The 27,155-nt window shown below is 61.6% G+C and overlaps 3 protein-coding genes across 4 annotated transcripts; 1 reads left to right on the top strand and 2 right to left on the bottom strand.

Annotated features, from left to right (window-relative positions):
- On the top strand, nt 1–11,571 carry ZDHHC9 (zinc finger DHHC-type palmitoyltransferase 9). The gene is made up of 10 exons (XM_064712940.1): nt 1–59; nt 413–706; nt 7,237–7,397; nt 7,952–8,110; nt 9,019–9,156; nt 9,298–9,346; nt 9,613–9,715; nt 9,855–9,958; nt 10,069–10,234; nt 10,969–11,571. Exons 2-10 carry the CDS (start codon nt 540–542, stop codon nt 11,071–11,073), a joined length of 1,152 nt encoding a protein of 383 aa, XP_064569010.1. The 5' UTR covers nt 1–59; nt 413–539; the 3' UTR covers nt 11,074–11,571.
- Nucleotides 11,572–12,492: 921 nt separating this feature from the next.
- On the bottom strand, nt 12,493–17,592 carry SASH3 (SAM and SH3 domain containing 3). 2 transcript variants are annotated; one of them, XM_064712938.1, is made up of 8 exons: nt 17,339–17,592; nt 15,102–15,194; nt 14,743–14,892; nt 14,517–14,664; nt 14,292–14,440; nt 13,962–14,168; nt 13,511–13,661; nt 12,493–13,428 (listed from the first exon to the last, which is right to left on the bottom strand). In XM_064712938.1, exons 1-8 carry the CDS (start codon nt 17,390–17,392, stop codon nt 13,220–13,222), a joined length of 1,161 nt encoding a protein of 386 aa, XP_064569008.1. In that variant the 5' UTR covers nt 17,393–17,592; the 3' UTR covers nt 12,493–13,219. The 2 variants fall into 2 exon arrangements, with proteins under 2 accessions (XP_064569008.1, XP_064569009.1); XM_064712939.1 differs by having other exon boundaries at nt 14,517–14,661.
- Nucleotides 17,593–18,283: 691 nt separating this feature from the next.
- Nucleotides 18,284–23,885, bottom strand: XPNPEP2 (X-prolyl aminopeptidase 2). The gene is made up of 21 exons (XM_064712937.1): nt 23,840–23,885; nt 23,025–23,098; nt 22,826–22,936; nt 22,683–22,746; nt 22,421–22,525; nt 22,195–22,281; nt 21,949–22,095; nt 21,760–21,861; nt 21,601–21,682; nt 21,017–21,212; nt 20,797–20,886; nt 20,587–20,696; nt 20,424–20,501; nt 20,223–20,294; nt 20,059–20,119; nt 19,823–19,892; nt 19,605–19,709; nt 19,222–19,281; nt 18,970–19,046; nt 18,757–18,855; nt 18,284–18,484 (listed from the first exon to the last, which is right to left on the bottom strand). Exons 1-21 carry the CDS (start codon nt 23,883–23,885, stop codon nt 18,284–18,286), a joined length of 2,037 nt encoding a protein of 678 aa, XP_064569007.1.
- Between the last annotated feature and the right edge of the window lie 3,270 nt (nt 23,886–27,155).

Genomic DNA, 27,155 nt, shown 5'->3' with positions numbered 1-27,155 from the left:
GGCGGCCCCTCCCGGCGCGGTGGGAGCGACCGGCGCGGCCCGAGCGGCACCGGCACCTGGTGAGCGGCGGCGCGGGCCCCTCCCGTCCTCTTCCCTCCCTTGCCGTCCTCTCCTGTCTCCTCTCTAACCTACCTTTCCGCTCTCTCCCCGCCGGCTCCCGGCACGCCCGCACAGCCGGGGCTGCCCTGCCCTGTGCGGCCTGGCCCTGCCGCGTCCCCTCCCGCTGCGGAGCCGCCCAGCCGAGGGTCTTCCTGCCGCGCCCCGCGCCCCGAGCCCCCTCCCTGGTGGATTCCCGCGGCAGCGCCCCTCCCGGGCGCGGGGTTTCCATGGCGACGGCGGCCGCCGCCCCCCGTGCCGGTGCCGCCGCCGCCCTGGTGCTGACCGAGCGCTCTCCCCGTTCCCTCTCTCGCAGCCGCCGGCCCGGCCCAGCCCAGCTCGGCCCCGCGGGGCCCCGATGATGCTGGGCGCGCGGGCGGCGGAGGAGCAGCAGCAGCGCCCGAACGCGCGGCGGCCGCTGCCGCCCCAGTGACGGCCCCGCCATGTCGGTGATGGTGGCGAGGAAGAAGGTGGTTCGGAAATGGGAGAAGCTGCCGGGCAGGAACACCTTCTGCTGCGACGGCCGGATCATGATGGCCCGGCAGAAGGGCATCTTCTACCTGACACTCTTCCTCATCCTCGGCACCTGCGCCCTCTTCTTCGCCTTCGAGTGAGTTCCCCGGGGACCCCACGGGACGGGCATGGGGATGGGCCCGTGTGCCCGGGCCCTTCGGGAGAGGGAGGGGAGCTGGCGCGGCGCAGCCTGGCACGGATCTGTCCCTGTCCAGATCTGCTTCCTCACCCTCAGCAGACAGACTGACCCTGGAGGTGCTGAGGGGAACGGGCCCTGCCGGAGCACTGCCGGGGGGTGACACCGGCCCTGCTTCCCCGTGGGTCACCTTCTGTCTGGGGCTTGGCAGGCCCTTGTCCCGAGTGTTCCTGGCTCCAGGATAGCTGGAGTGCAGGGGTGCTGCTGCTGCAGCCCTGGGGCACAGCCGGTGTCCCTACCCATGGCATCAGCCCCACCAGGGAGGTGACCCCAGCTGGAGGATTAACAAGGAGTCAGCTTGGGGGTCCTGCCAGTCTGACCCACCCCCAGCCCCAGGCTGCACTGCAGCCGGAGCCATGCTGGTGTTTGGGAAGGATCTGACCCCCCTTACATCACCTTGGCAGCCTAAAGACCTTCAGCCAAAACCTTTGATCCTGATGAAAAAGAGGGATCTGCCCCTCCCCTCAGCTTTCCCTAGGAGCTGGGCTGGGGAGTTGGGCTGGCCTTAGACTAATCCTAAAATAAAAAGAAAAAAAAAAAAAACAAGCAAAAAGGGAGAAGCCTATGTTTGTCTGGGCTGATGCTGTGGGAGGGGACAGGATACCTCTGTTGTCTAGCTAGAGGATGAACCTGGATCAGCTAAACAACTGAAAAACTTCCCTTCCTCGGTCTCCATGGGCATGTTTGTGTTCTGGGGCAGCAGAAGGGCTGAATCAGGGTCGGATGATACAAAAGGTCACAAAGCCAAGAAGAACGAGTGGAAGGACCTGCTCGCTGGCTAAACCCTGGCAATTCCTGCAGTTCCAAAAAGCCCTTGGCCCAGATGCTGTCCTCTTCAGCATCGTTCCTAAGCCAGGGAACTTGTTTCCACATTCCCTGGCCCAGCATGTCTCTCCCTAGTTCCCTGCCCAAATTATCCCTGGCTCAGTCTGAAGTACCAAGTGACACCACTCTTGGTTTAATGTTTGGGGTTTTTTCCATCTGAAAAATGGAAATGCTGAGCCTTCCTGCCTTACAGGAAGAACTAATAAGTGTTGCTGCTCCAGAAACACTTATTGCTGCACCAGAAACACTGATTTGAGGTTTAATTGCTCTGGCTCCCTGTGGATCCTGTCCGTAGCAGGAGAGTGAACCACATCCCGCTCTGCCGTGGCTGCGCTAAGGCAGAGTGAGCCGGGGCTGTTTTCCAGACCTCGGCTGTGGTTAGTCAGGAACGTGACTGGAAATTCCTTGAGAAGCCCCTTTCCCTGCTCTGGCAGGCAGAGGCCTGTGGAGGAGTCGCTTGCACCGAGACATCCAGGCCATGCCTAGACCTGGAGGGTGGGCTCTGCGGGGGGAATGCTGCTGGGAACAGGATCACCCCTGAATTTTGGTTAAATCATCTGAGGAGATAAGGAAAAGTTTGGGAAAATTGAAATACCCGTTTGATTCTTTCAGTGCAGAACACCTTAGTCTTTATTTGCCTGGAAGAGAGAGGGTTGTTTTGAACTTGTTGGGGGATTTTTGAATTTGGGATAGGGATGAAATGTTGCCTTCCCAGCTGGAAGCACTCCCCAAGGTCTCTGTTTCACTGATCAGGCTGAGATAAGCAGCTTGGCTGCTCAGGAGCCCTGCATGCTTAGGGAGCTCGGGATGAGGATCTCAGCCTCGATCTTTCACCGTGTTGTCCGTTTGCCTCGGTGTTTAGCAGATTCTTTAGTGTTTGCATGGAAATCCCTGGTTTCCCCTGAAAGTTGGTGTGTGGATTTGGAACGGCAGCCGGCGTGGGCGGAGGAGCCTTTCCCTGGCTGCCCCTCACTGCGGGCTGCCTGTGCCGTGCTGCCTGCTCCATTCAGCTGAATCACTTGCGCAGTCACACCTTGTCTGAGCACGGCTCGGGGTGCCTGGAGCCAGGATCTGTCTGGCTGCTCGCCCTGCCGGGCTGGGCTCGATCGCGGCGCTCCGGGCTGCGCTGGCTCCGGTTACAGCTGCGGCCGGTGGGGACCGGCGCCCACGGCGGCAGAAAAGCCGCAGCCCTTCCTTACCAGCCCCGGAGCGATGGTGGCACTCGCGGGGCTGCTGCTGTGCTGGTTTCTCCTCCAAGTTTCTCCAGTGCTGCCGGCTGCTCCGCGGTGTCCGCAGGCGAGCGGGCTGAGCGCCTCAGCCTGTGGGTGGGAATGCTGTGCTCATCCCCAAACCGCAGCGCTGCGTTCTGGCACTGGGGAAACCTCTCCAGGCAGGAGCGAACAGGAGCCGGAGGCTGGCAGAGCTCAGAGCTGTACCTGAGATCCGGCTCCTCCCTCGCAGATAAGGCAGGGGACGGAGCGGTGCTGGCTCTCGGGAAGGGCTCGGCCCAAGGGCACCTCCGAGCACCACGGGAGCAGCTCCGCGGCCTGGGGCTGCTCCAGAGACCCGTGCTTAACTGGGGCTGCTCCATCACACGTCCCGTAAAACACAGTTTCACATCCTCCTGGCATGATTTCAGACTCCTAATGGTACGTCAGCCCTGTGGTTGGGCACTTAGCTGCTGTCTGCTTGAGGTGTTCCAGCACGGGGAGACCAGATAAAGCATTTGTGAGAAATGCCTTTAGGAACTGGGGTGATGGGATGCAGTGCCTGCTCTCAGGCTGGGAGTTCCCTTTGCAGTTCCTGTCTCGCCTGGAGTTCCACGCTCAGCTGAAGGGAATGAGATTTCTGTCTCTGGCTTTTCAGCACAAAACTTGACATCTGTAGATGTTAGAGGCGTGATAGCACCAGCAACACTGGCTCCTCATGGGAAGGGGCTCTTAGATTTTCCAGTACCCAGGCATATTTGCCACTTTCTTTTCCCTACTTTTTTAGCTTTGTAGAGATGAAATTGTCTTTATTTTCTGATGAGTTGAAAACACCTACATTGCCTTTTGTGTGACTTTATTTTTTAGTTTTGATTTCCAAAGCAGAGACCCAAGACTCAGAGAGGGGCCTCTGAGCTGGCATTACCTCTGGTTAGATCTGTGTCAAGCATGATCAAAACTTACTTGTGAGCTAATTCATGCTTTTTAATCACTGTAATTTCTCTCAATAGAACTGAACTTTTTGGTGTCCAGAGTTCAGCTTGCTTTGTTCATGTTTCTAGGGGAAGTTGCCACTCCTGGGGTTTGGATTAACCTTTTTTTCATATGTGGGCTCCTTCTCAGGAGATGACTTTGACCTCCCTGAGGCCTCCACATCCTCTGTGGCACCCCCATTCCTGGGTGGATTTTGGGGTGATTTGTCTGTGCAGAGATTTGAGATTTTAGCTGAGAAAGGAGCAGTGACATTGGCATAACACACCTGTCTCCTGCCTCAGTTGTGTCAGAAACAGATGGTGTGTGCTGACAGTTGATGTGTCACTGCAGGCAGGTAGGGAGAGGTTCCAGGGAGAGCTCCAGCCTTGCCTGGTGCTGCTGGAAAGGGCCTGGACACAGTGGTGTGGTGAGGCCGGGCTTTGGAGCAGTTGCTTCCACACTTACTGCAAACACAGCAGCTGCCAGACACCATCCCTTCCCTGGTGTGAGCACCCAGCACAGCCAGGCTGAAGTGAGGGTCAGGCACTGGCACCCAGAGCAGGCACACGATGTGGCTGAGCTGTAGCTGAGGAAGGTTAAACAGGTGATTTGCAGGTGAGATGTGGGTGAGGGATGCTGTGGAGCTTGTGCTGAGCCCTGGTGGGGCCTGCCTGGGGGATGTACTGCCCTGTGGCTGTGGCTGTGCAGTCCCTGTGGCTTTTCCCTTCCTCCAGAGCTTTGCTCAGCATGCAGAATAACCAGCCAAGCACCGTAACTCATGGCACCTCCCAGCTGCTTCTTCCCCTGCTCCCCATTCCAATGATCCCTTTGTTCAGCTTTCCTGCCTCAGCCCACCCCACTGTGATGATGAGTTGTGATAGTGCTGTTATTGTGTGCTTTTTAGTGACAAAATGCTCCAGAGCACAGAAATGGTGCTGGAAACGGGGGAGCAGCATCTTCACAGGCCAACAGAGCATCTCTGTTGGCTCTGAGCTCTCCCAAACAAAAGACCTTTAAATGCCTGTTCCTGAGCAGTGAAATCATCTTAGAGACAAGCGTAGACTGAAGATAGCCCAGTGCTAGTGAGTACCTGAGTGCCAAGTCAGGGCCTTGTGTGGCTGCTTTCCCTGCCATGGACGAGTTCCCTGGGAGTCACCTGAAGAGCGAGGCCCCATCGGCACAGGGAGGGTGGGAGGCAGTGGGGGCTCCATGCTGGGCTCCATGCTGGGCCTGGCAACGCAGTTTCACCGTGGTGGGAGCTCCTCTGGCTCTCCCTCTGCCACAGATGCCAGCCCAGCTAAGGGAAGCTAAGCTAAGCCTGTGTGGAAGCAGGAGTGCCATGGCTCAGCTTTAACACAGCTCATGGATCCACATTTAAACCCACAATATGTTCATGTTGTCACAGCAAACTGTGCAAAAGCTGCAGCCAGTTGGGGCAGGCAGTGTCCAGCTCTTGAAGGAGTAATCTCAGAATCGTTTACAGTGGAAAAGACCCCCAAGACCATCAAGTCCTGTCACTGGTGACCACCTTGTCAACCAGACCAGAGCACTGAGTGCCACATCCAATTGTTCCTTGGACACCTCCAGGGATGAGTAGTTCACCACCTCCCTTGGTAGCCCGTTCCAATGCCTGACAACCCTTTCCATGGAGAACCTTCTCCTGATGTCCAACCTGAACATCCCCTGGCACAGCTTGAGGCCGTGTCCTCTTGTCCTGTCACTGATTGCCTGGGAGAAAAGGCTGACCTGCACCTAAATCCATGTTCCATCTTCCTAACCCCATATTTCTTCCCCAAATGGGCTCCAAGGTTTTTATTTACTTGCTGACTGACTTGCAGCTGTCCCTGGACTTTGCCCTTGCAGAGGGAATGCAAAGTTATCTTAGGCTGCCTGAGGACGATAAGCTCGGCACTCGGGTTCTTCGTCTGTGGGCAGGGCTGGGCACAGGGAATTGTTTTGGGGAACAGCAGAGTCTGCAGTGAAGGATGTTGGTTTAAGGCCCAGGCCCTTTGTGTTGCTGTGGGCTTCTGGTGTTGCAGCTGTGACTGAAGTGTGCTGTAATTCAGTGTGCAGGCCTTCTGTCCCTGCCACACGTGGGGGACAGCACTGGAGTCAGGCAGTGGCCCAGGAAATGTTCCTGCAGTGGGCCTGCGGAGCCTGGCGCTGCCAGCTGGAGCTGGAAACTGCATCGTGTGTGGGGAATCTGTGGTGGGAATGCTGTCCAGAATTAAACAGTGCTGTGGAGCTCATGGAAATGGCCTTGCTTGGGATGGCAGCCCCCCAAGGAGGATAATCCCTGGCCCCTCACCACAGCAACCTGATGCTCCCATGGAAAGTAACAGTGGAACAGCAGGAGTCTGGGTTGGATCCATCCCTCAGCAGCAGGGATAAAGGGTGGATCCTAGAAAGCCAAGTGCCTGAAAGGCTGGGTGCCCAGCTGCATCAGGAGGCTGGGGAAGTGATACGTGTGAGGAGTGGTGAGACATGACACAAGTGGTGGGATTTAGGTGGGGTTTCCCTTAAACCATAGCAAAGCTCCATAGGAACTTCACCCCAACATCAGTAGGGTTTTCTGAAGGAATCAGGGTAAAATATGGATTTTTTCAGCCCAGTATGTCTCTAAAATGTGACTTCTGCCCAGGCCTCCCACATGGCGAGGGCTGCAGCACCTCTGGGGACATGACTGAGTGTCCAGGAGCAGCACAGCCATGGTGAGATGAATCCCATGCTCCTTTTGCATCCTCTGTCAACAGGATCATCACAATAAACTCCTCGTTGGGCCTTGTTGTATTTAAAGAGGAAACAAACCTTGTTCCCTTTTGAGCTGGGGGAGTCTTGAAGCAGGAGCCTTTCTGCTTTATTTGGAGTGTTCTAGTCCGTTGTCTCAGGAAAGCCAAAGGAAGCCAGATGTCTTCTTGCATGGGAATGTTGCACTTCCACAGGAATCCATTCCTAAGTTCAGGATCTACTTAATCCCAATAATTTCTGTGATATGGGAAGCTCCTGCTCTTTAGGGGTTAGCCAGAGATTCCCACTATCCCCACAGGCTTCCATGCCTTCCAGCTCTCCAGGTAGGGGATCCCTGACCAGGCCTTGGGTGCTTCTCCCAATGGTCTGGCCCATCCCTTGGCAGCAGGAATGTAATGGCTGCCTGGTTGTGTTTCTGGCATTGCTTAAAATGGGAGCTGAAAACAGAACAAATGTTGGGAAATATCTGTGCCTAGCTGGTGGAAAACATGGGGATGCTGTGATGGTGCCTGGTTGTTGGAGCTGCCCCAGGAGTGTCCCCCTGTGGTGGTGGGATCAGAAGGATGTACTGAGCAGCTTCTCTGCTCCAGATCTGAGCAGTGCTGCGGCGTGCCCGGGCTCTGAGGCTGTGCCAGGCGAGGGGACTGTGACTCATCGTCTCCTGCCCCGTGTCCGCAGGTGCCGCTACCTGGCGGTGCAGCTGTCCCCGGCCATCCCTGTGTTTGCAGCAGTGCTCTTCCTGTTCTCCATGGCCACGCTGCTGCGGACGAGCTTCAGCGACCCTGGCGTGATCCCCAGGGCCCTGCCCGATGAGGCAGCCTTCATTGAGATGGAGATTGGTGAGTGTGGAGTGGCCAAGCTGGTGAGGGCTGGAGAAGCCTCCCTATTTATGGCATATTTCTAGGTTACAGTCCCTGCAAGAGCTTATCTTCCTGGCTGGACCTCCAAAAGTGAGGATTGCCCCAATCTGCTGGCTCACCATACTTGGCCAAGTTTCAAGAAAGCAGCACAATGTATCTGCGTCCCTCTCTGGGAGCTGTTTCACCTGCTGCTTTCTCTCCCATAGCCATGTACATACAAACTCCGTTTGCTTTTGAGAAGGGGTGCAGAAAGCCTGGAATGGTCCCTTTGATCCTTTAGGGAGGGAGGAGGTTTGGTGGATGCAGGTGATAACACCCAGCCCACTCTCAACATGCCCATGAAAGCTCTGGCATCCCTTTTCCTGCCTCCAAGCTGCCAGGTTGGCTCTGAAAGGCTGAGCAGAGCTGCAGCCTCCGGCTCTGGAGCCAGCGGGCTCCGATCCCGCTGGTAGGGAAGGCAGGGAGGCGAGTTGTTGTTTGAGGCCATCATGTTGTAGCAGCAGGGCCGACCTGTGCCCGGTTCTCTCTGGCAGAGGCCACCAACGGGACCGTGCCGCAGGGTCAGCGCCCGCCCCCGCGCATCAAGAACTTCCAGATCAACAATCAGATTGTGAAGCTCAAGTACTGCTACACATGTAAGATCTTCCGGCCGCCCCGCGCCTCGCACTGCAGCATCTGCGACAACTGCGTGGGTGAGTGCTGCTGGCCTGGCCCTGCTCCTCTCACAGAGCCTTGGCACAGGGACGGGACAGCGCCCAGGCTCCTGCTGGGCAGCTCTGGTGCATTGTCCAGGCTGCTGGGCCTGGCCTGGCCCTGCTCCTCTCACAGAACCTTGGCACAGGGACGGGACAGCGCCCAGGCTCCTGCTGGGCAACTCTGGGCTGGTGCAGTGTCCAGGCTGCCTCGTCTTGTGCTCGAGGAGCTTGAGGTTTGCTCAGAACCTGGAGCCAGGTGCTTCCTCTTTGCCAGGACTTTGGCAATAACCGAGTCCAGCTGCTTTGTGTACATGTGCAGCCCATTGTTGAATCCCACTGGAGTCTGGCCTTGCAGGACTGGAGGGTTCCAGTGGAGAGTTGTGTCTCAGGTGACAGCAGCTCCTTCATCAGCACAGAGATTGTGCCATTCCCTGGGGTGCCCTGGTTGTTGTCTTCCTTCTGTGTATGTTAACTGGCTCATGTTCAGCATCACTGCTCCAGGCAGAAATCCTGTCCTTTTGGACCCCTTTCCTCCTGTTCAGATTCCCAGCCTTTGTGTGTTTATGCAGTTTCTTGAACCTTCTCCTGATTATTCCAGGGTAAGAACATGGGGACTCCCAGGCCTTCATCTAACCCATGTGCTATGGCTGTTGTACTCCAGGGAGAGAAGATACATGGCGGGTCAAATTCTCTCTTAATGTGCAAAATGACTCATTATAAAACAATTTTGGAGTTTTTGACCTCCTGAAAGGAGGCCAGGATATGGGGTCCTGACTGAGCAGATGGCTGAACTTGGCAGTTTTTGTCAGCCTGGGGGATTTTTGAAGTGGGAGCCCAGGGGCAAGGATCTAGACATGGGCAGGCCCATGCCAGGGCAGGGCTAATTTTCATCTTGGCTTCCCCAGAGCGCTTTGACCATCACTGTCCTTGGGTGGGCAACTGCGTGGGAAAGAGGAACTACCGCTACTTCTACCTCTTCATCCTCTCGCTCTCCCTCCTCACCATCTACATCTTCACCTTCAACATCGTCTACGTAGCACTGAGTGAGTCTGCACGGAGAGCAGGGAGGGAGGGAGGGAGTGGGGCTGCAGATGGTGGTGTGAAACTAGAGATAGGGAGTGGGAAAGGGAGCTGGACTCAGTGGGATGTTCCAGGTGAAAAAAATCTCTCTTTCTGTATTGCAGAATCTCTGAAGATTGGGTTTCTGAACACGTTAAAGGAAACCCCAGGGACATATCCTTTCATGGTCCCAAGGGCTTGACTTCTCTACAACTGGGGGTTAGTGGGAGCTGCATTGTGGAGTGGCTGCTTAGGCCACTCTGAGTCTTTCCAAGCATTTTCCCCTGGATGACAATGTGGGGAGCAGTTTCTTGGCTTTTGGGAGGAGAATAAAACAGAAAACAGTGGCTGGGAGAGGAAGAGAAGTTGATGTTTGTGGGGGCAGTAACAGGTGGGCTGGGCCTGCTCTCAGGTTGTTCCCAGTCCTTAACTGTTCTCACTGTACTGGAGGTGCTCATCTGTTTCTTCACGCTGTGGTCGGTGGTGGGGTTAACTGGGTTCCACACCTTCCTGGTGGCACTGAATCAGACAACCAACGAAGACGTAAGTGGAGCCTTCCTCTTCCTCTTCCTCTGAGCTGTCAGTGTTTCTCAGTGTGTCTAGGCTGAGCAGAACACAGGGATCTGGGGGCTGGAGCAGAGTGGCCTTGGAGTAAACCTGAGTTTGTGCCCAACTATTTCAGATTAAGGGGTCCTGGACTGGGAAGAACCGTGTGCAGAATCCCTACAGCCACGGCAACATAGTGAAGAACTGCTGTGAGGTGCTGTGCGGGCCCCTGCCCCCCAGGTGAGCTCCTGAAGGGCCTTGACCTTTGTCTTCCAGCAGCACTTGTGCTGGGAAGAGAGGTGGGATGTGGGGAGACGCGGGGCTCTGATGGCGTGCCTGTGTTGTTGCAGTGTCCTGGACAGACGGGGCATCCTGCAGCAGGAGGAGAGCACAGCTCAGGAGGGGTCGTGCCCGCGGGCACCCGGCACGCAGGAGCCCCCGGCATCTCAGGGCCCTGGGCAGGCCCAGGAGGGTGGCACGAAGCAGCAGGATGGCAGCATTCTTCCCCCCAGTGCTGTGAGTGATCCCCTTGGGAGCTGGGGGGGCTCTGGGAGAGTGGAAGAAAGCTGAGAGTGTGACTTAGGGAGGACAAAACTACATGGAGGGCCATGTGAGAGGCTGCTGCTGAAAAGCTTGTTTGCTCTGACCCTGGAAACCAGTGTCTTGGTTTCCTTGAATTTCCTAAAAGGAGATCATAGCTGGCTGCTGTTTTGGAGATCAGTCCTGCAATGAGAGCACTCAGGAGCTGTTGCCTGTGGAGCTCAGTGGGGCTGGGGAGGGCTGAGAGGTTGCAGACATCTTGTTGTGGTTCTGCGTGTGAGCTGCATGGCTCTCCCTGGGATCTCCATCCGTGGAGAAAGCTGTTGTGGCCCCCAGCAGTTTGCTGTGTGTTTGAAATTATCCTGCATTATGGACACAGTTTGACAGGAGACCTCCAGAGTGCCCTTCCCACCTAAATTATTCCATTAACATGGTGGGAAATGCCTTGGCTTGCTCCTGCTTGGGCATGAGCTGCCCTTCCCTGGTGGACACAGTCCAAGACACCTTCTGCTGGAGTAGTCCAGTGCTCCAGTTCTTCCTGAAGCTGCTATGTTGCCTGTTGGGTGGCCCCTGATTTTGGTTTCTCATTTTCCCAAGCCCACCTGAGCCTGCTGCTGGTGGAGCTGGAGGTGGCAGCGGAGCGGTGGGGCCTGTGTGCTTGGGCTCTGCCTTGGGGTGTCCCTGCAGGTCACTCTGTGCTCTCTCTCCAGGTCCCTGCCCCGTCTGTGAGTGACACCGAGATGCCAGAGGAGAAGCAGCGAACGCCTGGGGAGCTCCCGGTGCCCCCCCTGGACGCTGGGCGAGCGCAGCACTAGCATCTGCTTGGAAGGGAGAACTTTGTTGTTTTGTCTAATCAAAGCTGGATGTGGTGGAGGAGAGGAGAAGGGCTGGATGGCAGGCACCTGATTCCCCATGGCCATTTTGCTTTAGTCATCACTCACCGCGGTGCGGGCAGCGCTGGCCTTGGCGGTGGCACCCCCGGTCACTGTGGGGCACAGCCAGCACCAGCTCTGCCTGGGGCCGGGCCTCTGGCTCTGTGGGCTGGCCTGGATGCTCCATCCCAGCTCAGGGCTGGGGCTGCCCCTCCGCCCGGGCCCAGCTCTGGCAGGGTGAGGCTGTCAGGGCCAGCCTGCGCCCTCCTGCTGAGGAATCCCCAAGAAAGGGGAAAGCAATCGTGGCAGCAATGTCCTCTCTCCCCTCCTCCCTCCTTCCTGTAATCCGTGGCGTTGTTTTGTGGTTGGCGTGGCAAGGTTTGTCAGGAGACGTTTTGGTGCCCCAAGGTCCCAAACAAGTGGGAAGGAGTTCTGCTGGCAGTGGTTTGTAGGTAGCTGTCTTCCTGTGCTCCTTTCTGTGTGATGTAACAAGGCAGCAGCTATGAGGGGACCCTCCTTCCATCCTGCCCTGGTGCTCACACCACCCTGGGCTTCGAGGGAGGGAGAAGGCAGCCAAGGTGGGCAGCTGCAGGGAAGGGTTTGCCTGCGTGCCTGTGCCACTGGCTCCTGGCTGGTGCTGGGGCTGCATTTGTTCCTGGGTGTCTGCACTGAGCCCTCCCCAGCTCTGCACAACCTCAGCCCCAATCTGTGTTGTGTCATTGCATCCCCATGTTCCCCCCTTGCCTTGCTCTGCTGTTCTCAGCCATCCTAGACTGGCTTTGGGAGCCTTGGATCTTCCCAGGATTGTAGCAGCTGCCCAGAGCTGGGCTTGTGTGTCCTCAACAGAGGACGAGAGGCCGGGCGGATGGTGGGAGAGCTCTGTGCCGTGGCAGGGCTCCCCCTCTCCACAGTCCCTGTCCTGCACTGGCAGGACCCTCACACCTCTGGGATCCCTGCAGCCTCTGTGCCCTGGCAGCTCCGTGTCCCTTGTCACAGTGCTGGGCACTCAGTTCCTCCCGGCAGGTGTGTGGTGGCTGTGGGGGGTGTCCTGCCGGGCCAGTCCCGTCTGTGTGTCCGTGATGTCCTGGCTGGCAGTGAGGGCTGTGGTGTGAGCATGGCCCCGGCACTGCCCCCTCTCCCGCCGTGCGGGGCCTCTTCTGCTGGGTGGGAGGGCAGAGCTGCCACAGCTGCTCCCGGTTGGAATGTGGCTGGGAAGGAGCCCCGGCTGCCCTGCCACGGCCCCCAGCCAGCCCAGCCCCATCCCCGTCCCCTTCCATCCTCCGAGGACAGGGCTCTGTGCCCCACCCCGTGGGAGTCGCCCCAACACGCTGCTGACCAAAACTCCAATTCGGTGCAGAAAATTGTGTATTTTGGCTTTGCTGCTCCCTGTTCCATGAGGTGTCTGGAGTTCTGCCTGCCGGGACCTGCCTGCACGGGTCAGGGTCTCCAGAAGGAAGGAAGGGGGTTGGGTGAGGGCTGGATGTTCTTTATTTTTTTCTTCTTATTATTTTTTTTTAATTTTAAAACAATGAAGGAAACTTAATTGGTTTGAAAATGGCTGAGCTGTAGCCGCTGCGTTTCTGTGCTGCCCCAAGCCAGCTGCCTCTTCCCTCTTCCCTGTGCATTTCCAGGACTCTCCATCTCACATTTCCAGGGTGTCTTAGCTGTGTTATTTGCATCTTGCTGTCCTCCATGGCAGATGAGGGGGGGGTGTCTCTGTGTGTCCATGCTGAGAAGTGACAGTGTCCTAGGCAGGCTTCAGTTGCCTGCACACACAGCTTCCAGCCCCAGCTCCCTTCCTGAGCCTGCTGGCAAACCTGGGGAAAGCAGCCAATGCCTGCGGTGTCTTGGCGGGGAGTGCAATGCCCCGGCATGCCCAGAGTCCCTGCCTCGGGGCTGTGGTGCCAGGCAGTGCCATGCAAAATGTCCTGGGGCACCTCGTGCCCACCCAGCATCTGGCTCTGGTGCAGGGGCCAAGCCAGGCCCTGAGGTGCCACCACTGGGGCTTCCCTGTCCCCCACCAGCCGCCGTCCCCTCCAGTCCAGCCCCCCTGTTAGGGCCGGAGTGGAAAGTGGCGGTGCTGGCGGGCTCAGGGGGATTCTGCCATGGAGAGACCCCCCAGCTGCTCCTCAGGACCCCCCAGCTGCTCCTCAGGACCCCCCAGCTCGGCCTCCTCCCGGCTGCCATCCAGGGTCTCTGATCCCTCGAAGCAGCCGGAGTCCCGGGGAATGTCCTCTTTGGGCTCTGAGGGTGATGGCAGGGCCTCAGTGCTGTCACCATCCTCTGGCTCACTGGCTGCTGCGAAAGGGACCATGGTGTCAGTGGTGCTGCTGGGGTGCCCAGTCAGGGTCCCCACCCCTCCCCAGGAGGAGTCCCTTACTGTCGTAGTCCAGGAGGAGCTCGGCAGCCGTCAGCAGCTTGGCGCGGTGCTGGGGGTCCGTGATGTGCAGTTCGTTCAGGTGCGTCTCCCGCAGCTCCTTGAAGTCCTCCAGGGTCTGGTACCCATTCAGCAGGAGGGTGGGGGTGTGTTCCTGGGTGGGGGGTGTGGGTAGGGGTGAGCAGGGCGTGGGTGGCTCCCCCATCTCCTCCTGGCCCCCAGTGCTGGCCTGCAGCTCCCCTCTCAGTGGGTCCACGGTGGGCACTTGGCCCACACTACCAAGAAATGTCCCACGTGTGCCCTCTGTGCCCCTGGGTGCTTGGTGGAAGGAGCCACGAGGTGGGGGATAGTGAAGGGGAGAGGGGTTGGTCGCACTGCTGGTGCCTGGGTGCTGCTGGGTGCTGGGTCCCTGGACAGCTGGGTGCTGCTGTCCCCCGCAGCCCCTGGCCCTCACCTGCAGGTTGATGCGCTCCAGCAGCTCATGGAGGGTCTTGGGCTTGAGGCGCTTGTTCCGGCCGGAGCTGCGGCTCCTGCGGGCAGGGACCGTCTCCTCAGGGATCACATCCACGTAGATGAACTTGAAGGAGCCCACCCTGTTGTGGAGCAGCCCGGTCCAAGTGCCCACAGGTGGCTTCTCGATGATGCTGATGATGTCCCCTTTCTAGGCCAAGGGACATTGGATGGTGGGGGGCACAGGCTTGGGGACAGCCAGGGAACACCCCCAGCTCAGGAGGTCCCCAGCCACCCTCCCTCCCTCCCCAGGGCCACAGTGGCCGTGGCTTACCCGCAGCTTCAGGGAGTCCTTGTCATAGGGGCTGGGGGTGAAGTCGGTGTGGACGCGGGCCCGGCCGCAGAAGGGGCCGGTGTAGGCTGGGACGGTCTCCTCCAGCTGCTGGCTGTCCCTGGGATCGCCAGGGCTGGGAATGTCGCTGCCTGCAGAGAGGAGGGGTCAGGCAGGACATGCCCACCTGGGGAGGTGGGACGAGTGTCCCATCGGGGCTGGCCTCACCGCTGGACATCTGGCGTCCGAGGGCTGGGCGTCCATCCTCCTCCTCCTCCAGCTCCGGGTACGACAAGGGCACCTTGTCATAGCTCTGCTCTTCCACGCTGCTGGCTGGGGACAGCGGGCATGGCCTCTCTGCCTCCGCCTCTCCCTGCTGGGGGTACCGGGCTCAGGCCGAGGGAGGGGGAGCTGTCCCCCGCTCACCTGTCCGTGTCCCCACGGCCCTGCTCACCTTGCCCTCGGCCAGCGCTCTCACAGCCATCCTGCCCATCTTGCGGTTCATGGTGCGGGAGATGACCGCCCGCCACTTCCTGCCCAGCTTGGTGCCGCTGCTCCGCGCGCCCTCCTCGGCACTGGCACCGCTGGCATCGTCCTCGGGGATCTGCCAGAGGGATGGAGAGTGAGGGCAGAGCCCCCACCTGGGCAAGCCTCACACGGGGACTGTGAGATCCCAAATCCCACCCGTGCTGGCACCCTGGGGCTGCTCCATGACACGTAGGCCACTGGTAAGAACAGGAGTTTCGGGATCCCAGCCCTGAAATGGGCTGTTCCCAGGGGAGCAGGATGTGTCAAGGGGTGCTGGGAACTCACATTCTCCTCCAGGTTGAACTCCTCATTTGACACGGGGGAGCTGACCTTGCACTTGTTGAAATCCTTGAAGCTGCTGGAACGCTGTAGGGAAAGCTGGGAGCAGGGGCAGAGGTGTGAGGGGGGAGATGGAATATGGGTTTCCTCCTGCATTCTCTGCCCCAGCTCCTCTCTGCTCTTTGGGCTGCTCTGCCCATCCCAGGGTAATGCCAGTGCTGGGAAGAGGTTTTTGCTCTCTTCCAGGAGCTGCCATGTGTCATCAACCCCCCAGAACTGGGATGTGGAGCTCTTGGCACAGCATTCCCAGGGCAGGGATGCTCTAGTGTGGAGCCTGGCACTGCCATGCTGGGAGCAGCTCGGGGCTGTGCCATGATGCCATCCTGGCACATGGGACAGGACGTGGGGGCACACAGGGCTCTGCATCTCCTCTCAGCACAGGTGGGCAGGCACTGAAGGGCAGGTAGCACCAGAGCAGCCCTGCTGCTACCCACAGGGTCAGCTCCAGGACTGAAATCCTGGAGGATTCATCACAAATCCATGTTTTCCACCTGTGAGTGTCACCCATAGCCCAGAGAGCACAGCCCCAGCATCACCAGCTGGCTTGGTGTCACCTCCTGCCTAAGCCATCAAAGCCTGTTTTGGATCTCAGTCCTGGTACACCTCTCTGTCCCTTGCTCCTTTTAGTCGTTCCTGTGCCCCCGCCTGCCTTCCTCTACATGGCCTAAGGTGCCTGTCTCACATGGAAGGGTTTCTCCATGCCAGGAACGTCCTTGGTGCCAGCACAGCCACATGGCCCCAGGTGTCCCTCATCCCTGGATGGCAGCACCAGCGTGCTCGCGCATGGCACGGTGAGCTCAGCTGCCACTGCCAGCACTCTTGAGGCCCTCGGAGCACACACCACCACAACCAAGGATTCCTGTTCTCAAGCAGCTCTGCCAGCTCCTGTGGTGGCAGAGGTCTTTCCCAGCCCTGCACAGCCTGGCCCTGTGCTGCTCCCTCTTTATTTTCCTTCTCATCAGCCCCACCGAGCCCCCCTGAGCACTTGGTTTTGCCGTTCCTTGCAGAGGGCTGGCTCACGGAGCCACACCCAGCTGCACACCCACTGTGGCTTCATGCCAGCTCCAGGTGCATCTGTGCAGAGGGGATGCTGGCTTTTGCCCTGCTCCCACCCCAGTGCCCTGAATCCCCCACATCCAGGTCCACTGAACCTCGCAGGGCTTCACTGCTGAGATAAAACAGCTCTGAGATAGAAGTGCCCCGGGGCTGGAGGAGCCGCGGCGAGCCTGGCAGTGGGGTGTGAGTCAGGGGGGCCGGACTGTCCCGGAGCAGAGCAGGAGGGGGAAGTGAGAGTGGCTGTCACTGGGCAATGGCAGGGGATGCCCACTGGGACTGGCCCGGCTCTGGATGGGCCAGCCCCGTACAGGGAGGGGGACTTCACTTCACCCAGGTTTCCTGGCGGAGCTTGGCAGCACGGAGGAGCTGCCACGGCAGGATTTGTGCCTGTCACGGGCAGGACCCTGCCACCAGGCACTGCCCCTGCTCCCCGTGGTGACTTGCTGATGCTGAGGCCAGCCCAGCAAAGCTTGGCAAGAGCTGACGTGCCAGCTGGTGCGAGACCTGGCGGGGGATGAGGAGCCGGTTTTGGCCCCCACTGGTGACTCCAGCCGCGGGATGGCACACGGCCGTGGCACGCAGGGGGCTCTCGGGAGGCCGTGGCACGGGCAGCTGCGCTCCTGCGGCTCGCACCTCGCCGCGGGGCTGCCGGAGGAAGCGCTGCCGCTCGTGACGGAGCTGCAGCCCCGACCGCAGCACCTTGCTGCGCAAGAGCTGCTCAGCCGCCACCGCAGCCATGGCCCCCAGGAAATGACAGCGGCCGCCCACGCCCGCGGAGGCCATGGCGGGGCGGGGGGCACAACCGCCCCCAGCAGAGCTCTGGGGTCCCCCGGCACCTGAGCTGGCACCCGTGTGCATCCCGGGGGCTGTGCATCCCAGCCACACGTCCCAACAGCATGGAAGGCACAGTGGGAGGCGGACAAGGCCAGGACCACGCACTGGCGAGGCCACGGTGCCTGGTGGCAGCAGAGACGAACTGATGGCAGGGCAGCTGCCGTGCGATGCCAGCCCCGGGGCCCTGCCCCAGCCCTCCTGCTCAGCATCCCACGGCAGCCCCGGCTCGGACAGCTCTGGATGCGCCGGGACACCTGCGGTGCTGAGGGCACCTGGGTGCCGCCAGGACTCACCTTCCTGTGTCCCGGCTCCTTGTCGCCGGCGTTGGAAGGCTTGCGGCGCAGCATGGCCTGGCCGGTGGCGAGGGCTCAGAGTACGGCAGCGGCGAGCGCGGCCCGTCCGTCCCGCCCCGTCGCGTCCCGTCCGTCCCGCGGCACCGGCACCGAGCCGGGAGCGCACAGGAAGCCGGCGGTCACATGAGAAGCGCTTGCAGCCGTGCTCGGGGTGGCTGGCGAGGCGCGGGCTGGGGCAGGAGGAAGGAAACCCTCCAGCAGCGAGCTGCTGCCCTGCCCGGGGCCCCTGGGTGGGGACGGTGTCTGCGCCCTGACAGCGCTCGGCCGTGCCGCCCCTCGGTGATGCTGCCCTGCCCTGCCTCCCCTCGGCACTGCTGCCGCCCCTTGGCCATCTGCACATGGGCATCGTGTGTCCCCCCATGGAGAAAGTGACAAACCCCAACCCCTCTGCCGTGCCCACCCCCGAGCCTGCTCATCCTGCTGGGACACGGTAGCCAAGCCCTCTGCGGGACACTTGGACTGGGATGTCCCCTGTATCCGCAGGTCCTCCCGGCTCGGCATCACACCCAGGCGGGATGTGCTCATGGTCACCCCGCTGGGGACATCCGTGGTTGGCTGCCCTGCATCTTCTCACTCCAAATCCTCCAGCTTTTGCCCCATAATTATAATCTGCCCAAATCCATCTCCTCACTGTCGCCGTTGGCTTGGTCGCCTCAGGGCTGGACAAGGTGGCACAAGCAAGATCTCGCGGGTGGGCCTGGGGACCAGACTCCAGCCCTAACTGGCCGGCGAGGCAGCGCGCAGCACATCGGGCACAGCAGGGCCCGCCTCGCTCATGTTTAATCACAGACGAGCAAATAGAATACACCATAAAAAAGGAAGTGAGGGCGGGGGAAGACCCGGCCGTGGTGAGGGGGGTGGGGGAGCGGGGCCACGGGCGCGGGATCAGGCCCCCAGCCCGCTGAGCAGCACCGAGAGCAGCGCGGCGAGGGCCAGCGAGCCCGCGGCGGCGCTGCCGGCGCTGCTCACCGCGAAGGGCTCGGTGCTCTCCTGCAGCCACACGTACTCGTCCTCCAGCTGCTGCCGCCGCAGCTCCGGCCCCACGTGTGCCCGGATCTTCTCGTAGTAGGAGTTCAGGTACCGGATCTGCAGCCAGGCACCACGGGGAGCTGCCGGGGCGTGGCCTGGGCGCCGCTGCCGCCTTTGGCCTTCCCCGTCCGGCTGCCTCACACTCCGACCACTGGCCCCACCCGCAGAGCTCATTGCTCCTCTTCATCCACGCGCCCATCCTTGCTCTGTCCTCACTTACCCACTCCAGCCTCATGCCACGGTCCTGGTTTTTCCTGCATCCACCCCCCAAGCCCCTGTGCTGACCTGGCAGCCCTGCTCTGCTCCCCACCCCGAGCACACGGCCGTACCTGCTCTGGGGACAGGAGGCTGAGGTCGATGAGGTTGCGGTCATAGGGCACCAGAGACACCACCTCGAAGGTCAGGAAAGGCTTCTCCCCGCTCTGGTGCTGCCACAGAGAGGTGTCATTGCACATCCCCTACCCCTTGGAGGTGCCTCCCCCCCTACTCGATGCAGGCCCCCATGTTGTGCCGCTCCTGTCACCCCCTCCCCATTGCCCCACCTCAGTCTGTGCCTCCACCACGAGGGCAATGTCCTCGATGCGGATCCCGAAGTCGCCATCCTGGTAATATCCGGGCTCTGGGGGCCGGGAACACGCCTGGTGAGCCCCCAGCCCCAGCGGCTCCCCCAGCCCACCCCAGCAGGGCTGGTCTGGCCCTGAGTGGGCTGAGAGCTGACAGCCCGTCCCTGGCTGGGCTCTGTGCCCGGGGCTGTCCTGCAGAGCCGGGGTGCCGGTCAGGGTGCCAGGACATACCGATGGAGGTGAACATGCCAGCCTCCAGTGGCACGTTGTTGGACTGGAAACCCACGGGCCCTGCAGGGACATGAGGTGGGTCAGAGCTCTGTGCATGGCAGGCGCTGCAGGGACACCCAGCAAGGACCACAGAGCCACCAAGGCAAGGACTATGGGGCCATGGCAAGGACCACCACAAGGACAAGGATCATCCCAGTAAGGACCTTGGGACCACCTCAGCAAGGATCACGGGGCCACCCTGGCAAAGACCACAAGATGTTGCAAGTGGGGATTTCTCTGCCCGTCATAGAGACTGTGCTGGGAAGCCCCCAGTGAGCTCCTGTCCTTGTCCCTGTCCCCGTAGCTCAGCCCACATGCCCAGCACCAGTGCTGGTGGCACCTACACTCGTGGACTGAGAGGAAGTTGCCAATGCCATGGCCGGTGCCATGGCCATAGTTGAGTCCGATATCCCAGAGTGCCCGGCGGGCGAAGGACTCCACCGTTCTCCCTGGGGAATGAAGGGGTGACATGGAGGCCAAGGAGCCTCTGGGGCTCCCCTGTGCCATCCTGCTCCCTGTGCCAGGGGTTCTGTGCAGGGCCAATGCTGGGTTTGGCACCCACCTGCTGTGTTGGATGGGAAGACGAGGCGGAAGAGGTCAATGTTGCCCATGAGCACACGGGTGTAGGCTTCCTGTAGGGCATGGCAGGGGGTGAGTGTGGTGCTACCCAGACACCCGCCCCTGCACATCCAGCCCTGGCCAGGACCGTGATGCTGAGTGCCATAGGGAGTGCTGGGCACCTCAGGGTTGCCCTGGGCAGTGCAGGGGGATGTTGGCTGACATGGGAGGGGCTGGTACCTTCTGGAGAGGGGTGGGCTTGCCCCAGTGCACTGTGCGAGTGATGTCTGTTGTCCCATCCCTGCAAAGGGGCGTCATGAATGGGGCTGGTGCAGCCCCAGCGCTGGCTTTGGGGGCCCCTGGATGTGGGCTGTGGTGGGGGGTCTCTGTTCAAGGGTACGTACAGATACTGCCCTCCGGTGTCAAAGAGATACATCTCTCTCGCAGACAGTGTCCGGCTGCTCCCGTTCGAGGGGCTGCGAGGGGAGGGGGGTCAGAGCCCTCTCCCAGCCCCCCATTGCCCACCACCCCCTGCCCATTGCCCACTGCCCCCTGCCCATTGCCCACCACCCCCTGCCCAGTGCCCACCGCTGCTCCAGCCCCACCTGTAGTGGGCCAGCGCTGCGTTGAGCCCGCTGGCTGAGATGGACTCGAAGCTGGGCCCACGGCTGTGCTCCTGGGCCCTGGAAGGCAGCAGGGAGGAAGGAGGGTGCTGAGGGTCCCCGGCTGCCCTTCCCTGGGCAGGGCAGGCCCGGGGGCAGCACTGACCAGCGAAAAGCATCGATGCGCTGAGCCCCCGAGAACTCATCCACCTGCCCCTGCGGGACTGTCCTCTCCAGCCACAGCAGGTACTGGATGACGGCCACGGCGTCCCGGACCTGGGGGTGTGCAGTGACAGCATTGGGGAGCATCAGCACCCTGCTCCCTCCGCTGTCCCCCCATTCTGCAGGGGACTGTGGGGACGGGCACAGCCCTTACGTGGGCGGCTCGCAGCATCTCCTGCTCGTGGGCGTTTTTCACAGCTTTGGCCGTCATCACGGGCGAGTAGCTCTCCTCCAGCAGCTTCTCCTGCGAGGGCAGGCGGAAGGTGACACAGCTACCTGTCCCCTCAGGCGCCAGGTACGGCCACAACGCGGTGACACGGGGCCGTCCCCGAGCCTGCAGGACCCGCGTGCCCCATGGCAGGTTCGGTGCCCACCTGGGGGACGATGGCGTAGAGGCCGTAGGTGGTGTACTCGGTGCCCAGCCACACGGTGACGTTGCCCTGGGCGTAGCGGCGCAGGTGGGCGCTCACCTGCCCGTAGTCGTGCAGCTCCACGCACAGCGGCCCCGGGCAGCCCGAGCGCAGGGACTGCCGCGCCTCCTGCGAGAGCCGGGACTGCTCCGCGAACAGGCTGCGGAGGGAGCGCCGTGGGGCGGGCACGGACGGGGTTGTCACCTGCTGCCTTTGGTCCCCCCAGCTCCGGCCACGCCGGCAGAGAGCAGGGACCCGGGGGGCTGTGAGGGGATGCTGGGCTGGGAATGGGAGAAACTCAGGCTGCGAGGAAAGGGAGTGTGCCGTGCCCTGGAGTGGGCTGGGAGCGGGGGGTGGATTGGGAAAGATGTGTGGCTCAGAAGGACCGTCAGTGGGGCTGGGCATGGCAGGATGGAGCCGCTCTGGGGGTAAGGGGCAACGGGGCTGAGAGGAGGGTCCCATGGGGGCTGGCTCAGGAAAGGAAGGCTGGAGGGGGGTGCGTGGTGAGCCCCCTCCAAGCCCTGTGCACACAGGGATGTGCTGCCCACCTTATGGTCGTGTTGGTCAGGAGGGTGTAGGAGTAGAAGACAGGGTTGTAGGGGATGTCGTCTCCGCGGAGGTTGAAGAGCCCTGCCGGGAACGAGAGCTCTGCACCCGCTTGGAGCCCCCGGCCCCGGCCATGCCCCCAGGGCCCCGTGCCTCCTTACAGGCCGTCTCCTCCAGCCCCGACAGCAGCACGGCCGTGGGGCGCCGCGCGTGCTGCTCCATGCGCTGCCGGATCCCGGCCACCTTGTCCTGCCATCTGCTCCCTGCGGGTCGGGCAAGCGGCCGGCTCAGGGCAGGGCCCGCCCCAGGCTGGGGGGGCTGTGGGAGAACTGCGGGACGCTGGGTCAGACCTGTGAACTCTGCTGGGAGGCTGTAGATCTCGCTGGAGGAGGGAGGGGGTCTCTGGTCACCCCACGCCTGATCAACAAGGTTGGTCTCGAGGGGGAGCAGGGTCCGGCCGGAGCCGTGCAGAGCCCGGCTGTAGCTGTTCCAGGTGTCTGGGGGGTGAGAAGCCCGCACCTTTGGGCTCCTGGTAAATTCATACCCAGGGGCTGCCCTCCGTGGGCACGGTGACCCCCAGTGTCAGCCAGCCCTACCGATGGAGAAGAGGAAGGGGTCCAAACTGACGTTCCCCTCCGCGGGAACCTCCTTCAGGATCCACGTCGCGATGGACTCGATGGAGGCTGCAGGAGAGAACTGGGTGGCACCGCGAATTTCTACTGTGTCCCAAGCCACGCTGAGCCCAGAGGAGGCTGTGGCAGGGGCTGGGGGGGTCCCTGGGAGCGGGGAGGCTCAGAAGGGCCCCATCGTGCCCCCACTGACTTGTCCTCTGCAGCTCCCAGTTGCAGTCCAGCTCCCGCTCTGCCTGGGTCCAGTAGCGGCTGTCGGTCCACAGGGCAGCCTTGTCTCGCGTCACCACAGCGGTGCCTGGCACGGGGAGGGGGCTGGGGGTCACCTCTTTGTCTGTCCCTGCAGCCGGCAGGGACTCCCAGCGGCTCTCGGGGAGTGGGACCATGCCGTGTGCACGGATCCCCAGGGGGTGCCAGCCCCGAGCAGCCACCCGGGGCTTTGGGGATGCCCTCACCTGCGGAGCCGGTGAAACCGGTGAGCCAGCCCAGGCGGGCGTCCCGCTCGGAGATGTACTCGCTCTGGAGCCGGGATGGAGCCGTGAGAGTTGGCTGTGGGCAGGGAGGGGGTCCCGGGGGCTGCGGGGGACTCCCGCCTTACCATGTGGGCATCCGTGGAGGGCACGATGTAGGCGTGGACGCCGTGGGTCCGCAGGATGCCCCGCAGCACGGCCAGGCGCGCCGTGGTGTTGGTGGCCGTCGGTGGCAGGTACTGGTGGCACAGAGAGACGCGCTGGCACTGGGGGGGACCCTGTGCCCGGGGTGCCAGGGACAGGGACGGGGAGCGAGGCGGGGCTCACCGGCGGCTCCGCGGTGCAGTCGCGGATGTCGCTTCTGGTGGAAGGAGCCCGTGGCGCCCGCCCTGCGGCACAGCCTGTGGGCACGGCAACACCCGCGAACCTCGGGCTGCAGCCTGGGGGCTTGCTGGACCTGTGCTCCCGCCCGGAACTGCAGCAGGCAGCTGTGACCCTCGTCCCCAGCCCCAAACCAGCCAGCCGAGCTTGGGGCTTTTTACAAAACCCAGTGGTTTTGGCCCCAGGAATAGTGAATGAAAAGCAACGCCATCCCCTGGTTCAAGAGGAGGTAAATCTCCTGGTGCCTGTGGGGTCATCACAGAGAGCAGCTGGTGCCCAGCACAGAGCACGGAGGGGCTGGCAGGAGCATCCCAGCACTGGGGCTGCAGAAGGAACTGGCTGATGGTGGGGCCACGTCCAGCTGGACCTGATCTCTGCCCAGGGCTGCTTGGCATGGGGTTCCACCGCCACTCCCTGGGCTCTCCATCACCAGCTGGCACCTGGCCTCTCACTTTGGGCCAAGGGCACACAGCTTGGCTCCGTGGGACAATGCATGATGGGGTCATCCTCAGCATGAGAGCTCTTGGGTACCAGGTGTCTGCACCCTGGGGGTCTGCTCTTACCTGTCACCCGCCCTGGGCCCACCCCTGAGGCAGCTGGGCAGGGTGAGCCCCGTGACACAGTCTGGCTCCTACCCTGGGGTGCACCCACCTCTGCCTCACCCAGAGCTGCGGCTGAGACATCCTACGTCCCCACATCTGGATCCTGGGGGTCCCCAGCTGTGCCGTCCCACCCCAGCGCCCCTCCTCCCTCTGCCGTACCGTGGAGCAGGAGCGCCCAGGCTGCGATCCAGAGCGGGGGGGACATGGCTGCCCTGGCCGGGAGCGACGGGGCACCGAGGGGACACTGAGAGCAACAGGTCCCTCCTCCTGTGCCTTTGCCCCGGGGGCAGAGGGATGCGCAATGGGAGGGACAAAGCCTCAGCAGACACAGGGTGTGGGGAGCAGGGTTGTTGCCCCTTTGAAAAGTGAATTCTGCTGCTAAATAACAGCAAACAGCAAAATCAGCACAAAGTCCAAAGATCCTGCAGGAGCAGAAGTGGGAGCGTGCCAGCTGAGTCTGGCACCACCTGATGGCCAGGGAGAGGTCAGGGAAAGGCTTTGCTTCCTGAAGAACCCCTGTGTTTTGGGTCTGTGGAGAGCTGGCAGGGGATCTCTGGGGTGAGGGCCAGATGCTCCCCAAGCCAACCAGCCCCCGAAGCCATCTCTCCTCCTCCACAGGACGTGGAGCCGAGCCATGCAGGTGGGCACCAGCCCTGCTCAGTGCCCGGGACCAGCAGCTCTGCTGAGGCTGCACAGGGACCTGTGCTCCTCACGAGGATCCTGCTGGGATGTGCCCTTTGTCCCTCCAGGCCCATCAGCTCCACACCTCCGTGCATCTACCATGCTAAAACCTCATTATCTTCATCATAAGGAGCCTTGACCCCAAGGCTGTCACTTTGATTGCACAGGTACTTCCTTTAATGACTCTGCTTGTGGAGAGGAGGGCTGGGAGAGGGGCAGACCTGCTGCCACGGGCATTGGAGGTCTCCAGGGATGAATGCACAGATCTCCAGGGGTGAATGCACATCCCCACCCAGGACAGGTCATGGAGTCACAGATTGGTTGGATCTGGAAAGGACATTAGAGATCCTCTCGTTTTGCCCCCCCTGCCACGGGCAGGGACAGCTTCCACTATTCCAGGTGGCTCCAAGCCCCTTCCAGCCCAGCCTTGGGCACTGCCAGGGATGGGGCAGCCACAGCTGCTCTGGCCAACCTGTGCCAGGGCCTGCCCACCCTCACAGGGAAGATTTTCCTCACTCTGTCTAATCCACACCAACACTCTTTAATTTAAATCCACCCTGCCTTGATCTGTTGTAATGAGCCCTGCCAAAACATTTGTCCCCACAGATTGATATCCCCACCCTCCCAGAGCACTTCCTACAGGATCTCTGCTCATCACAGCCCGTGAGAATCTTTGGGATGTGACTCCCTCTGCCTGGGCCTGGGGTCCCTGCACCCCAGCTGCCACAGGCTCAGCTCAAGGCTGGACAAAGCTGGATCTGTGTGGGGACCACAACCCCTCCGAGCTGCTGCCTCTTCCCAGGGGCACTTCATGGCCTGTTGGGCACACAGGTGCTTAGCCTGCCCTTGCAGTGACTGTCGGGCTGTGTCACACACTGGCTGTGTCGCTGAACTGTCCGGCTGTGTCCCCACACAGTGCAGTGTGTCCACGCCTGCCTGCCCAGCAGCGTCACCATTCCAATCGCCGTGACACCGCTCCGCCTGTCCAGCTGTGGCACTGGGACCCTGCTCACCACGAGGTGGCACCAGGACTGCGCCGAGGAGCCGCAGACCGCTGTCCCGTGTCCCACTGTCCTGTCCCGTGTCCCACTGTCCTGTTCCTAACCTGCAGCTCCGGGGGGACCCCGGCCATCCGCTCCCTGCGTCTGAGCCCTGAACGCTCGTGTCAGAATCTCTCGGGCTGTGTCCGGCATCACCCGCTGGTCCCCGCTCTGTGAGAGGAACCCAGGAAGGGGCAGGGCGGGGTCCCCATCAGGGGCAAGACAGGAGCAGGTGGGAGAGGGACACCAAAGCTGCTGTGATTGTCACGCAGTTTCCCAAGGATGCCCTGGGGACAGTCAGACGGCACTTTGCTGCCATCCTGTTCATTAGTGAGAGGCGTTCATGGGGTTTCGTCCTCCCTGCCTGGTTCCTGCCGGGGCCGGGGCTGCACCATCACCCCACAGCTGCATCCCAGGGGGTCCCCACGGCCAGGCACCCCCCCCCCTTATTCCCGCCCTTTGAGCCGCACCCTGCGGTGCCCTCACACCCGGCGCCATTCCCGGTGCCATCACCCGGTGCCATCACCCCCTCCCGGCCCAGCCCGGGTGGCACGGGCGGTCCCCGGGGATCCCAGGGCCGCGTGTCGCTCCGAGCCAGCGTCAACCGGACGAAGCTCCTTGGCCGCCGTGCGTCCGGTGGGGCCCGTCCCTCCCGCGGGAGGTTTCCTCGAAGACGAGCCGGAGGAAGGCTTTGGGGGGACATCCTCCCTTTGTGGGCTATTGTTGGCCTTCCGTCACCTGCAGGGCCGCGGGTGACTCAGGCCGGGGGGACCGCCCGGCAAACAGGACGCGGGGCGGGCGTGCGGCCGCAGGAATGCGGAAGGCGGCGGTGGCACCGGGACCGTGCCAGGATCCCGGAGGTGCCCTGGCAGGCGGGGTGTGCCAGTGACGCCTGCCCAGGGATGGGCTGGGGCTCCTCCCTGCGCCACCGAGCTCGGCAGCCGCGGATGAGGCCGCAGCTCCTGCTCCCCCTGAAGAAGCACCCCCGCTTTGGGGGTGCATAGCACTGGAGGGGAGCGCTGGCCCCACATTGCGGGGGCCGCAGGAGAACCTGGCTGGGGCCAGAGGCTGCAGCCAGCAGGGCTGGAACAGGTTCAAAGCGTGTGCCCCTCCTGTGGTAGCACAGACGTGTGGGGCTGTGACATGTTACCCACACACCGGGTGCAGCCCCTCCGCACATCCCCCTCCTCCTGCAGCCCCTCCCTGAGCGCCCCCTCACAGCCCAGTGCAGTCAGCAGCCCCTCCTGGAGCCCCCCGTACCCCCGCACAGCTCCTCCTGCAGCCCCCCCGTGCCTCCCTTTGTCCCCACACCCTGCCTGGGCCAGCCCTTCGGCTGGCAGGGCTCCCTCGGGGTGCAGTTGTAGTTGTGATCCACCTTCCTGAGGGCTGGTGACCCCACCTTTGTGGAGGCTCACCCTGGCCAGGTGCCCCCAAAGCTACTGCATCACTCCCTCTTCAACTGAGCAGGGAGGGAAAATGCAAGGAAAAGACTGAGCTAAGGACCAGCACATCACCAGATGCAGGCATGGGTAAAATAGACTAAATTTGGGGAAATGAATGGAATTTCATAAAATAATGGAATAATGGAATGGTCTGGGCTGGAAGGGACCTTAAAGCCCATCTTGTTCCAAGTTCCTGCCATGGCAGGGACAACTTCCACTATCTCAGGTTGCTCCAAGCCCTGTCCAACCTGGCCTTGGACACTTCCAGGAATCCAGGGGCAGCCCCAGCTTCTCTGGGCATCTGTGTCAGGG

This window comes from Zonotrichia leucophrys, chromosome 4A (genome assembly GCF_028769735.1).
Source record: "Zonotrichia leucophrys gambelii isolate GWCS_2022_RI chromosome 4A, RI_Zleu_2.0, whole genome shotgun sequence".
NCBI classification, from domain to species: Eukaryota; Metazoa; Chordata; class Aves; order Passeriformes; family Passerellidae; genus Zonotrichia; species Zonotrichia leucophrys.
Note: the sequence above shows the minus strand (reverse complement) of the source record. Positions and strands in the feature narration are given on the sequence as shown.

What these genes read in the sequence shown, in the direction of transcription:
- ZDHHC9 (XM_064712940.1), top strand. Translation starts at nt 540, where the DNA reads ATGTCGGTGATGGTGGCGAGGAAGAAGGTGGTTCGGAAATGGGAGAAG. An exon ending in CTTCATTGAGATGGAGATTG is followed by an intron (nt 7,398 to 7,951) that starts GTGAGTGTGGAG and finishes TCTCTCTGGCAG; the next exon opens with AGGCCACCAACGGGACCGTG. An exon ending in CATCTGCGACAACTGCGTGG is followed by an intron (nt 8,111 to 9,018) that starts GTGAGTGCTGCT and finishes TGGCTTCCCCAG; the next exon opens with AGCGCTTTGACCATCACTGT.
- SASH3 (XM_064712938.1), bottom strand. Translation starts at nt 17,392, where the DNA reads ATGCTGCGCCGCAAGCCTTCCAACGCCGGCGACAAGGAGCCGGGACAC. An exon ending in GAGCGCTGGCCGAGGGCAAG is followed by an intron (nt 14,665 to 14,742) that starts GTGAGCAGGGCC and finishes CGGTACCCCCAG; the next exon opens with CAGGGAGAGGCGGAGGCAGA. An exon ending in CGGACGCCAGATGTCCAGCG is followed by an intron (nt 14,441 to 14,516) that starts GTGAGGCCAGCC and finishes TCCTCTCTGCAG; the next exon opens with GCAGCGACATTCCCAGCCCT.
- XPNPEP2 (XM_064712937.1), bottom strand. Translation starts at nt 23,885, where the DNA reads ATGTCCCCCCCGCTCTGGATCGCAGCCTGGGCGCTCCTGCTCCACG. An exon ending in CTTCCTCTCAGTCCACGAGT is followed by an intron (nt 19,282 to 19,604) that starts GTAGGTGCCACC and finishes ATGTCCCTGCAG; the next exon opens with GGCCCGTGGGTTTCCAGTCC. An exon ending in TGGTGGAGGCACAGACTGAG is followed by an intron (nt 18,856 to 18,969) that starts GTGGGGCAATGG and finishes TCTCTGTGGCAG; the next exon opens with CACCAGAGCGGGGAGAAGCC.